Raw genomic sequence first — 13,587 nt, 5'->3', positions numbered from 1 at the left:
AAATATACCCCATCATCATCTGATTTAACCGTCTACCTAGTCATTCTCAATGAAAACTAACAAATTTCTCAAACACTACTTACCTTTCAATAAGCAAAGTTCTGTCTTATCAATTATTTTCTCTTCCCACATCCCTAACAAGAGATTCACACATTCTCTTTTACTGATGCCATACTAAGAGGGCTAATGTTGCCTGTCACTATCTGCTCTTCTCTACCAGCAGCTTCAGCCACCTTTTCTTTATCATTTTGGTCTTCCAGCACCAATGTTATCACTTGTGTGTCTGGTACTGTAAAAACAGATACATCATATATTTAATTCATCATATATTTAAACTCTTGACCTTTTTTTTATTCCCAATACAACTACTCTAATCTCTCAGAGACTTGTGTTTATTTTTTGCTATCTCTTCCTTCATACGTAGTAGAAGCCCTTACAATGTCAAACATTTCCTGCTGGTATTTTCTCTTACCCACCACCCTACCCCCCGAAATTTCTAAAACCTTCATAATCATCAGGTTTGCTACTCTTTTGGCAATCTTTTAAGACACTCTTTTCCCTGCATCATTGTTACCCCTCAAGGGAATGTATGTCCATTGACAATTATGAATGATTTCCTTTGCTGCAGCCCATCTACTTCATATATTTTAGACCCAATTTCTCAACCCACTTAGTCAACTCACCCCAGCACTTGTGAGATCATGGCCAGTCTGCTGCATACAGTTGTGGTCTCTTTTTTTCAAGGAAGGATATAACTATTATGCAGGCAGTGTAGAAGTTCACAAAATTTACTGGGCATTATGCTGAAGAAAGTTTCATAGATTGAGCTTATACACTCCAGAAGACTTAAGAATAAGAGATCATCTTATTTAAATACAAGGGGTCTTGACAAGATTGTGCCAGGATGATAACTCGAATGGGGGAATCCAGAATTGGGGCCATAGTCCAAGGATAAACAGTCAATCACCATTTAAGACTGAGATGAGGAGGGGTTTCTTTTCCTAGTCATTTGTGGATTCTTGAAACTCTCCAGCATGAAGAGCAAAGAATGCAGGGTCATTAATGTCTTTAGGGGAATCAAAGGTTTGAGAGAATAACCAGGAATCTGGAGTTGATGCCAAGGTTAGTCCAGCCATAACTTTACCAAATGATAGAGCAGGTCCGAGGGACAGTTACTGCCAATTCCTGCACATATTTTTACACTTATTCAATGGGTCTAATAAGAGGATTCAATTAACATTTAGATATCTGATGCTCTTTTATTGAAAATGTTAGTAAATTGGTTAGCTTGAAAAAACAAAAAAGCTCCACAAACCAACAGTAAATTTGAATGGATTCTTCTCTGCGATACAACATAGGTAAAGCAATGACGCCACACAAGTTAATTTAAAGTCTGAAAGTAACAGTTTTCCACAGATGTCAGCTGAATTTACGCTTTCATTACATCACAGAAAAGTCTCTGTGATAACTGTATTCTGTTCATTCATGAACCTATGGAAAATAAATTCAACCACTTTATCAGTTTCCAATTCTGCTACATCTTGTGAATTTTCAGCGGGCTTTCTGCAAAGAAATGAGAATGCCTTGCTGGGACTGGAAAACCACAATGACCAGAAAATGTAACAAAGATTCCACATTACACTCTCTGGATCACTAAAGCAGGCAAGACTTCAACTACCAATTGCTATTAATGTCTGTCCTGTTGGAATCACTGTATTTTTGACACCTTGGTATATGGTTTTTTTTGATTGTATTCTGTCACTGCCTCAATTTTCTCTTTTTTGGCACATCAAACAATTCAAAAGTGCTGAGTTCAGGCACCACCTACATTTGACCTAACAAAATCCGTAGGTGTATTAAATACAAGTAGACAGAATGCAAAAATTTTACATGCACACCAGTGTGTTTTATCCTAGCAACAGTGTATAATCACACAACATTTAATCTACCTCCCACCTACTAAACCTAAAAGAGACTGAATCCCTTCAGGAGAAATTAGGAAGATATACATATTTGAACAACAATCGTGAACGACATGCTGGAAAACAGTAAAGCGGCTACAACAGAGAAAGAGTTAAATAAAACTGTGTAAAGATAACACATTTCAAATCCCACAAGGGTTAAGACCTGGAACTCAATGAATTAATTTTACATCATTCTAACCAATCAAATAAAAAGTCTTTCATATCTTACACTTTAATTGACACACAAGACCAGATCTATCAACAACAATGCAGTGGACTGTACCACAGTCATCCAAAATACACATGCTCCCTTACAGATGTTAACTTTATGCTCTAATTTCCACTGACATAAAAGTTGTATGTCCAACCCACAAGAGCAGGGACTTCTCGCAGCACCCTTCCCAACTTTCCTCCCTCAACTACAGCTAGCAGGGCCACTGCTTTGGAGCACCAGAGACCAAAGTGTAATCCTGACATCAGGTTCTGTCTGTGTGAAGTTTGCACATTCTCCCTATGACTCTGGGTTTCTTCCCACATCCCAAAGGTGTGTGGGTTCATAGGCTAATTGACCATTGTAATTTGCCCCCACTATGTAGCTGAGTGGTAGCATTTGGGAGGAGTTGATGAGAATCTGAGAAGATTAAAAAATGGGGATTAAGGTAGGATTAGTGTAAATGGGTGATTGAAGGTCAGTGCAGACTCGGTGGGCCAAAGGGCCTGTTTCCACGCAGTATCTCTTGACGACTATGACTCTTATTTACTATTTGTGGAACCCGAACATTTGTAAACAGTCTACTCCTTGATAACTGCGACTTCATTTCCAAAGTAACTCAGCAAATGCTTTGAGACTGAAGATATAAAAAGTTTATTGTAAAGTCACATTCTTTGATATTTCCGATAAACAAAAAATTAATATTTTCATAACTTTTCTGAGCACCTCACAAAAGCTGCACTCCAGAGCTAAAAAATTATAAAAGGGTCAAGATCTCAGAGAATCATAGTTATATAGCATGGAAACAGGTCCTTCAACCCAACTCAGCTATGCTGACCAAGTTGCCTCCATCTACTGCCCTGCCCTCATCAATCCACTTGGTCACCTCGACAAAAAAACTCAATCAAGTTCATGAGACACTATTTCCCATGCACAAAACCATGCTGAATATCTCTAACCAGTCCTTGCCTTTACAAATGCAGGTAGATCCTGTGTCTCAGAATCCCCTCCAGTAACTTTCCCACCACAGATATTAGGGTCACAGGCCTGTAGTTCCCTGGCTTGTCCTTGCGGTTCTTCTTCAATAAAGGCACAACATTACACCCTCCAGTCTTCTGCTTCGTCACCCGCGGCTAACAGTGATACAAAAATCTCTGCCAGGGCTCCAACAATTTCTTCCCTACCTTCCCACAATGTCCCAGGATACAGGTGGTCAGGCCCTGGGGATTTATCCACCTTTATGCGCTTTAAGAGCTCCAGCACCTTCTCTTTCGTAATGTGGATGTATTTCAAGACATCACTTCCCTGAACTCCTTAGCTCCAATGACCTTCTCCATGATAAATACAGTTGAGAAATATTCATTTAAGACCTCTGCTATCTCTTATGGCTCCACACAGTCCACTACACTGATCCTTAGGGGGCTTTATTCTCTCCCCAGTTACCCTTTTGCTCTTAAAATACATAGAATCTCTTAGTATTTTCCTTTACTTTATCTGCCAAAGCTCTAGTGCCGTCTTTTTGCCTTCCTAATTTTCCTCATGAGTACCCCTATACACTTCTTGATCTCAGCTGCCTTCACCTGACATACGCCTCCTTCTTTGTCCTGATCAAAGCCTCAATATCCTCCATGAACCAGGATTCCCTAATCCTGCCAGCCCTGTTCTTCACTCTAACAGGAACATGCTCAGCCTGAACTCTCCCTACCTACTTGCCAGACGTCCCTTTACCAGCAGTCTCCCCCAAATTGTCTGTCACAAGCTCCACAAAATCTCTGAAATCATACCCTATACTTCACAACAGCAAGCCCTGATGAATCAGAATCATAAACGAAACCAAGTCTGAGATACGAGTTTAGAAAACTAAATAGGAAGGTGCTATGGTGGAAGCCCTAAACTGAGTGAAAATAGCAATCACTACCACATCATTTGCCACTGTATGCCTGCCTTTAAACAGGAGGGAGCTTCCTTTGAGCCGAACTCTCGCAAACATTCCAGTGAGATTAAAGTCCAAAAATGTAATTGGTCCAGTACCAAGCAAGGCCTGAGAAAAACAAATGCCTGGGATAGAGGTCTATCAGTTTGTCAGTAACAGAGTGAACAGCAACTCTCACAAGCACAAGCCTATTTTGTACAAAAGTAATCCTGCCTCTCACACATCCCAAAATAATATTCCCAAATATAATGAAATTTTAATGGGATAGAAGAGTTGAATTTGGCAGTAAGTGCAGAAAAGCAAGCCAACTTGCACTCAGAAACATTCATTTCTCATTGGTAGACTGCCAACATTGAGGCAGAAAGCCCAATATTTGGGGGCATCCCAAAGCTGAAATTTGCCCCTTACAGACTGGGGAAAATTTAAATTATTCTGCATTTACAACATCCATGAAAGAAATACTTCAAACTCAAAGTAATCCTTCAATTTGTCCAACATTTCTATTCAATTCAGTTTTACAATATTGATTGGTAAAATTCACCATATTGACGCTACTCTTGCATTCTGCACAATTCCCCATCCTATATTCTCCACTAACGCACCACCAATGGACATTTATTTCTTCATCTACATGTGTCAAGTAAAGCCAGTGCTTCCCAATGAAAGTGAAGCAAATGAGTGAGCAGTCAACCTTCACCTGGAGGAGTCCACGCTCCCTCCTTTCTGCTACATGACATGGAAAAACAATCCTATCAATCTGCACAATGAATTCCTAAGATGCTAAGTGGAGAAGTGAGGCATCTCTTGCAACAGGTCTTAGTGATTTATTCTGTGGCTGCAATCGCACTACTGTTCAGCAAGCATCTTCACATGTGGATCAGCAGCAACACCATGACCTGTGTGAAGTCTATAGAGGGCTATCCATATTTCTATGGAAGAAGCCAAGAACCTCTGCTATTGGGTCAGCAATGAGTTATTTGTCCCTCTGCACCGCAAGTGTCCTACAGCTTCTTCCATTTAGCTTTACGCCGACAACAGCAGTTTGGCTATGGCTTTCCAGAATGGCTGGTGTGACTTTACATGCTTCTGTGGTGGTTTGTGAATGAGAACGTTTGTTTTGCTTATGTCTCATCTATATTGTTGGAATTGTCACGCACGGCAGATAGAATAATATGGGCCAGCTTCGGCCCTGGATGATCCACCAGCACATTCTCTCCTGCACTCCCAATAGACTGACTATCAAGGAAGACTGATCCTTACAAATATGTCCACCAGAATGAAGAGTCTCCTACGATCCACGGTAAGAAACGGTGGGTCAATCATTGGCCAACAGTGTTGCCAGGATAAAGAGCCATGGAGGATATTTAAATTTATCAACTCATTTTGATCTACCCAAGTAAGGATGAAATAGTCATTTGAATATAATTTCAAATATTGTTGGGGGGTGGCGGCTGTAAATGACTAGATAAAGGTTATCTCCTTCAATGTTTTTTTTGATCATTACAAATCCTCACCCACAGAATTAATTACATGTTTAAACAAGATATAAACAAAGACCACATTGTTGTCTGTAATTACCTGTCCTTATGCAATGTTTACCTCTCAGAATTCTGACAGTTTGGTTTGTTTTGAAAAAATATCTCCAAGATCAATTTTCCATCCAATATTTTATTGCCTTGATTTAAAAATATAAGCTATTAATAGTAAATTAACACTTGAATATATCAATTTATGGCCTGTTTTCACAAAAGTTGTAAAACCCTTTTGTACCTTCAAAATCGTGCATGCAAAATATGTTCCCATCCACCTGAACACGTGCCACCTCTGGTGGAATATCAGGGTAGTTCGAGAGACTGGAGAGAATTCAGGCAAAGACTCGACAGAAATATTCAGACTCTCACTTTTATGGTCAAAATCAATCATTGAATGTTACTGAAATGCTATTGCGTCACACTCCATTTGGCAGTAAGATAGCAACCTTATTTCTTTCTCCTTTCTGAACAGTTTGCATACAGCCGAGTTTCAATTCCTACATTTAAATCATTGGCTGTATTTTCATATCAGAAAATCAGTTGAACAAATTTGAATTGCAATGAAGGCAGGTGGAGAGCCAAACATTAAGTACGCCAAGGACCTTTCAGGTCAGGCTTATTATCCAAAAGCAGTTTTCAGCCAATGAGATACACAAGCTACAAACTCTGCTGTTATCTAGGCAGACAATCCATACAAAATTAGGTCCCACAAACAACTCTGCACAAACTTCAGATCAATCTGTTCTCATGTTGCTTAATGGAGGAATACAACCTGCTAAGACACTATTTTTTATTGGTTACTAGCTATTTGTGATTAGTTTCCAGGTTGGACAAATTTGGCAAGTACAACATCAACACTTGTAACAGACAGCATGATACATGATTGAAATAATGAGTTGGTAATGATGTTCAGTCAGCATAAGTATACTACAACTGAGATATTTTCTTTATATAAATTAAGCTACAGGTTTGGATAACCTTCACGGATGTTGCGCAATCTCTGATGGCATACACAGTGTGTAAACAAAGTAATTTTGTTCAAGAATGTACATGGGAGGTGGCAGCTCCAAGAACATCCCCATCCTTAACAACAGCAAAAACCCAGCTAATGAGGGCCAAACACAAAGCTGAAGCACTCAGATAAAAATCTCTCAGTTTCCCTCCAAGTTAGCTAGCATCACATCAGTCAATTTGATTCACTCCATTGCTGGGAGTTCTAGATGTAGTACAGCCAGAGAGTAGACAGCAGTCTAACTGTAATGAAGACTTCAGAACTAGCTACATCTCTTGTCAAGCTGTTCCAGTAGAGTTACATCTATCTATCCAATAGGGCAAACTGTCCACAAAACATAGGACAAATCCAATCTGTCTAAATATAGCCAACTATCAATCGTCAGTGAAAGAAAGTGTTAATTTACAGGTGCAGCTAATAGCTGGAAAACAAACCACATGTTGGTCTTTACTGTAAGATGATTTGACCACCTGAAGCACTATGTGCAGGTCTAGTTTCCCAAAGGAAGGATATACTTGGGACAGAGGGAGTGCAACAAACTTCACCAAAGTAATTGCTGCGATGGGTGTATTGTCCTATCAGGAGAGACTATGCAGAATGAGCAAATCCCTTTCTAGAAAACAGAAGATGCTATCAACGAAGAATTCAATATTTTTTTTTACAGGATCTAACACGGTAGATGCAGGGATGATACTTTCCCTCGCTGGAAAAACTAAAATCAGGGGGTCACAGAATCAAAATAATGAGTCAGCCATCAGGGCAGAGATGATCAGAAATTTCTTTACTCAGAGGGTGGAATCCTTTGCCCAAGAGGTCTCTCGAGTCTGCTCCAAGTACAATCCATACGTTTTTGGGTATTAAAGGGATACAGGGACCGTATGAGCAAGTGGCATTGGGGTGAAAGATCAGCTTTTGAACAATGCAGCAGGTGCAAGGAGCCAAATAGCCTACTCCTGCTTATATGTTATGTCATCAACAGTGCCATCAAGTGGCACTAACTCTCCAACAACCTGTTCATCAATATTCACTTTGGGGTTTACCAGAACCACTCCACTTCAACATAAGGCATAGAAAGCTATGGACCTAATACAGGCAAACAAGATTAGTACAAATAGGTACAACAGTCAGTGTGGATGTGGTGGACTAAAGAGACCCTTTTTGTGCTGGATGACTCTATAAGCTTGGTCAAATACTGCCTTGATGTCAAGAGCAATAACCATGATTTCATCTCTGGAATTCAGCTATTTTGTCTGTGTTTTGACCAAGTTTGGCACTCAGAAGCCCTGGTAAAACAGTTTAATCGACCTCGAGGAAAGCACTTCACTGGTTGAGGTCATACTTCCACACAAAGAAAGATGGTTGTAGTTGTTGGAGGTCAATGATCCTGGCCACAGGACACCATGATAGAAGTTCCTTAGAACAACATCATAAGCCCAATCAGCTTCAGTTGCCTAATATGATCAAAAACAGAGCACACTTTCTTGGCGATTACACAATGTTCAATTGCCTTAATAACTTCCCATGAAATGAAGTAGTTCCTGCCTCTATGTAGTGACACCTAGACAACTTCCAAGCTTGGGTTGATAATTGGCAAGTAACATTGCTACAGAAATGCCAGAAAATGATCACTGATAACAGGAAAGTCTAATTACTACCTACCAACGCTGAATCCTCTACCATCAAGATAAAATTCACTAGAAACTCAACAGCACCTGCTACACAAATATTACAGCTATTAGAGCACATCTGAGGTTGGATATCTGGGGAGATGACTCATCTCTTGAAACCCCAAAGCCTTTCCAACACCACCAAACCATAAGTCAGGAATGTAATGGAATACATCACACTTACCTGGATGGGCGAAGGTGCTCGATGACCTTGACACCATCCATGACAAATCAACCCATCAACCACCCAACACCTGCACACCGTGGATGCAGCGTATACCTACAGACTGCACCAAATTACTTGCCTAAGCTACTCCAACAACCTGTCAAAGGATTCAGCAGGATATAGACCACCTGGAAGTATGGGCAGAGAAACAGTAAATGGAGTTGAACCTGGACAAGTGATGTTGCACTTCAGGGCCTTAAATGCAAGCAGGAAAAATACAGTAAATGGCAAGATCCTTAGGAGCATTTAAGTACAGAGGGATCTTGGGGTACACAGCTCTCTAAAAGTAGCAAAACAAGTAGAAAGGGTGGTAAGGAAGACATATGGCATGCTTGCCTTTAATCAGTCAGCGTACTGAATATAAAAGTTGGAATGTCATGTTACAACTGTATAGAACTTTGATTAGGCCACATTTGGAGTGTTGTGTGCAGTTCTGGTTGCTGCATTCACAGGAAGGATGTGGAGGGCGAAAATGTCAAATACTAGAGGGCATAGCTTTAAGGTGAGAGAAGGAAAATTTAAAGGAGAATTACAAGGCAAGATTTTTTTTAAACAATGAGAGTGGTAGGTGCCTGGAATGCACTGCCAGAGGATGTGATAGCAGATATGACTGCAACATTTAAGAGGCATTTAGACAGGTATGTGAACAGGCAGAGACTGGAGGGATATAGAGCACGTGCAGGCAGACTTGCAGTTTAAATTGGCATCATGGTCAGCGCAGACATTGTGGGCTGAAGGGCTTGTTCCTGTGCTGTACTGTTCTAACCAATGACTTCAATTACCAAAAAAGATGAGAGCAGCAGGCATTAAGGAACACCACGATCAGCAGGTTCCCCTTCCAGTCACACATACTGCTAATTTGGAAATATTTGTCCTTTCCTATAACAGGGTCTAAATCCTAGAAATCCCAACCCAACTACACTGAGTGAGTACTTACGCCAGAAAATCTGCAGCAGTTCAAGATGTTGGCTCACTACCATATTCTCAAGGGCAATTAGGAATTGACAATAAATTCTGGCCTAGCCAGCAAAGCACAAATGAAGAAAAAAATTTCCCAGCAATGTCACTGGGCAGCTTCACTTCCCCTTTATTGGCACAGGGACATTTAGATTAGTAGTAGCTACTCACCTGCTGCTCCAGCTGAATCAGCTAACTCAGCAGAGCTGGATCAGACTTGGGAATGTCTGGCCTTTGTAGCACAGTACGATGAACCTTACTGGGTAGCACAGTGTTTTTGCTGCCTGCTTGCAATTAAATGATATTGAACGACTTCAGGGACAAAAATACTTAAAAAAAAACACTTAATTTTCAAAAAAAGCACATGAATCTGATTTTAAATTGGTTCAGAGAGCACAGAAAGTGACTTTTTTAAAAAAAAACTATGCATAATGTCCAAGCAAAATGCAAAAACGGTATTTAGGTATGGTTCGTCTTCCTCCCACTGGAGCAATTATAGGCCGCCCACTTTATATTTTAAGCATAGTTTCTGTAAACACCAATATACTTGTTTTTCTGAAATATAGTACAGGATATTCAAAAATCAGAGTCAGTATATGCTGTACAAGAAATGAAACAAAACTATTTATGCAAAATGGTGCATACCATCTGTGTACTGTGTACAATAAGGCTGGTATATGGGCATTTAAGTTTTGCAGAAATTTAAAAGCAAGGGATGCTTTCCGTTTATTTTTCTGGATAAGTAATCATATATCCTCAGAGTTATTTCTCCTCCACCCATAATTCTCCCTACCAGTCCCAAAAGGCACAGGACCTTGCATGAATACACCTCAAATGCATCACCTCTCAGCACTGAAACTACTTTCAATCAAAGCAGGACAAATGAAGGTGTTAAAATTTCATGCAACTCCTCCTTTTTACAAAATAGAAAAAGATTGACTGAGTCTGAGTTATAAATATTACTGCTGGAACAGAGACCAATCATCCCTTGTTGTTAAACTCCCTACTTACTTACAGAAAAGGACCTACAACCTCCCATCAAGAAACAGAGACCTGCCAAACTGCTACTCAGTTCAAAAAACATTTGAATTAAGGATGTCTGTAAAAGGGATATGAAGGTCAACACTGATTATGAACAGTAGGAAACTGTTGCTGATGATAGAAGCAACATTGGGTGTGGGTAGGGATATGCCACTGTGACAATCAGTGGTTTCAACAGCTCCTTAAACATCAGAGCCACAAACTATTTAAAATTAAATAAATCTGGTGACATGCAAGAGAGAATAATTGGAATGCAAGGAGTCAGGGAGGGGGGGAATGGGATTACTGGATTGCTCCCCAGCACTGGCATAGCCCCGGTATGCCAAATGGCCTCCTTCTGTGTCCTTATAAAAGAACAGGCAACGAATGCTGTTCTTGTCAACAACACCCACATGCTGTCCCATATCAGAGTGTGTTATACACAATCAGTGAACCATTGTTTGGGATTTCGTAAACAAGAGCTCTGCTTGAGTAATTCACAACAAACATCATAAAACAGGAGCAAAGTTACCTACTGTTACAATACAATTAAAAAGAAATAACTTAAAACTTGCACCCTTTAGATATTGCACCCTTTAGATATTGCACCAGTTTGTCACTTTCGTTCAAGGCAGGGATTCCAAGCTGACCATTTTCCACCGTAAAACTTCTGCCAAATCAGCCCACAGACTCCAAGCAAGCACTCCTCCCCATTGCCTTTCACCATTTTATACTGTTTATTCTTAGGTTTACTTTAGAATATTTTGGATTTGAGGTTTGAGAAGGCTACAATTAACATTGTTCCCCCATTGGTGAACTGTGCCTTTGGTGAACACTAAGCTGTTATTAACAGCAACTTGAAATGCAGATTAATGGGAACAGGAATGTAAGTGAAGTGTTTACATGATCTGACAAAGTACTTCACAACTAAAGTAGTTCTGACATGTAATGACTTCTGTAATGGTAGATAAACATATCATCCAATTCCCAACACAGAAAGATTCCACAAACAGTACTGAAATTAATGATCAATTCATCTTAAGTTATTCAGGCTGGCCAGGACAGTGAGAGAACACCCCTGCTCTTCAAATAGCTCATCCACTAGTGGGATCAGGCAGGGTCAAGGTTTCACATCTCAGCCAAGTGACAGTCACGTCCAACAATATAACACCCAGTCAGCACTACTCTATAGTATGGGTCCGCAACACATATGGAGCCTGAGATCTTCAAGCCGAGAGGTGGGTCTGTGTTTGACTGTGCCAAGCTGTCAAACGTTTTTTGGTGGCCCAGTAAATCAACGAAGCTCACCCTGATTCTGTCCTTAATGAGATAATATAACTTTTACTAAGAAACCAAATAGTTACTAGTGCATTGAGCGTTTGCTTTGACAACCTCAGGACATCCTTAAAGTACTTTACAGACAATGAAATACGTTTAAACGGAGGTAACGTAAGGTAATGCAAAGAGCATGTTCAGGAGTTCTGAGAGGCAAGGTCAAGAGCGTTCTTCACAGCCTGACACCGAGCAGAGCCGAGGCTTCACCCGCACACACACCACCACACCCGGCCGCCCACCGACAGCCCAGCTCTCTCCCGGAGGCGCCTTCCCGTGCAGACGGAGCGGGATTCACGGCAGCCCCGGGTGCCAGGCCCGCTGCAGCGAGGGCAGAGCCCGACGCCCGGGCCTGCGAACCGACAGGCGCTCAACTCCCAGGCCGAGGATGCAGCTGGGCCCGGAGCCCCAGCCTCTGCCTGTCGAGGGCGCGACGTGCGCCGGGCCCTGCCCGGCCCGACCCCCTCCCCTCCCCTCCCCTCCCCACCCACTTCCCCCCGTCCTCCTCCCCTCCCCAACTCTCCCCGCTTCTCTCCGTCCCCTCCCTCTCTCGCCCCCTCCCCTCCCTCCCTCTACCCCGCTCTCCCCCTCCCCCACTCTCTCCCCCCAGCCCCCTCTCTCCACAGCCCCCTCTCTCCCATCTCTCCCCCTAACCCCCTCTCTCTCCCCCTCCCCAAGCCCCCCTCTCCCCTCTCTCTCCCCCAGCCCCCCCCTCCCTCTCCCCCCTCTCTCTCCCCCAGCCCCCCCTCCCTCTCCTCCCTCTCCCCCCCAGCCCCCCCTCCCTCTCCCCCCTCTCTCTCTCCCCCCAGCCCCCCCTCCCTCTCCCCCCTCCCTCTCCCCCCCTCTCTCCCCCAGCCCCCCCTCCCTCTCCCCCCTCTCTCTCTCCCCCAGCCCCCTCTCTCTCTCCCCCCTCTCTCTCTCCCCCAGCCCCCCCTCCCTCCCTCCCTCTCCCCCCCTCCCTCTCCCCCTCTCTCTCTCCCCCAGCCCCCCCGCCTCCCCCCCAGCCCCCCTCTCCCCCCCCCAGCCCCCCTCCCCCCCTCTCCCCCCCAGCCCCCTCTCCCCCCCCACACCCCCCACCCCCCCCCCCCGACACTCACACTTCACCACCCGCTCGGCGGTCGGCAGCTTCCTGTCCCGAGCCGCCATGGCGCCGCTCCGAGTGGCGCCCCGGTCCGGGCCGAGCCTCTCGGTCCGCTCCCCCCCGCAGTGCGCGCTGCCTGCCCGCCGCCGGCCCTCCCTCTCCGCCCGCAGCCTCGGTCTCTAGTGGCGGCGGCGGCGGGACAACACTCCCGGCATCGCGGCTCCGCGCAACATGGCGGGGCAGGCCCAGGGTGCACCGCGCGGCGCCAGGGGCGGCGACTGAGGGGAGGGGAGGGGAGGGTAAGAAGGGGGGAGGAGGAGGGGAGGTGGAAGGAAGAGGGTATAGGGAGGGGGTAGGGGAGTGGGGGTAGGGAGGGGGTTTAGGAAGAGGTTAGGGGAGTTGGGTAGGAAGGGAGTAAGGGGAGGGGGGTAGGGAGTAAGGGGAGGGGGGTAGGGAGTAAGGGGAGGGGGGTAGGGAGTAAGGGGAGGGGGGTAGGGGGTAGGGAGTAAGGGGAGGGGGGTAGGGGGTAGGGAGTAAGGGGAGGGGGGTAGGGGGTGGGGAGGGGGGTAGGATGGGTAGGGGAGGGGAGTAGGAAGTGGGTAGGGGAGGGGGGTAGGAAGTGGGTAGGGGAGAGGGTAGGAATGAGGTAGGG

At 44.0% G+C, this 13,587-nt stretch overlaps 1 protein-coding gene across 2 annotated transcripts in view; it reads right to left on the bottom strand.

Annotated features, from left to right (window-relative positions):
- Window positions 1–13,189, bottom strand: part of LOC127584642 (serine/threonine-protein phosphatase 2B catalytic subunit beta isoform) — a 90,732-nt gene extending 77,543 nt beyond the window's left edge. For both annotated transcript variants that reach the window (XM_052041475.1, XM_052041476.1), the window contains exon 1: window positions 12,952–13,189. In XM_052041475.1, coding sequence (XP_051897435.1) covers window positions 12,952–13,000 — 49 coding nt within the window. In that variant the 5' untranslated portion in view covers window positions 13,001–13,189. The remainder of the gene's footprint in view (window positions 1–12,951) is intronic.
- Window positions 13,190–13,587: the final 398 nt, after the last annotated feature.

The sequence above is a fragment of the Pristis pectinata genome, chromosome 30 (genome assembly GCF_009764475.1).
Source record: "Pristis pectinata isolate sPriPec2 chromosome 30, sPriPec2.1.pri, whole genome shotgun sequence".
Classification (NCBI taxonomy): Eukaryota; Metazoa; Chordata; class Chondrichthyes; order Rhinopristiformes; family Pristidae; genus Pristis; species Pristis pectinata.
The sequence above is the reverse complement of the archived record's forward strand: the minus strand, read 5'-3'. Positions and strand labels throughout refer to the sequence as shown.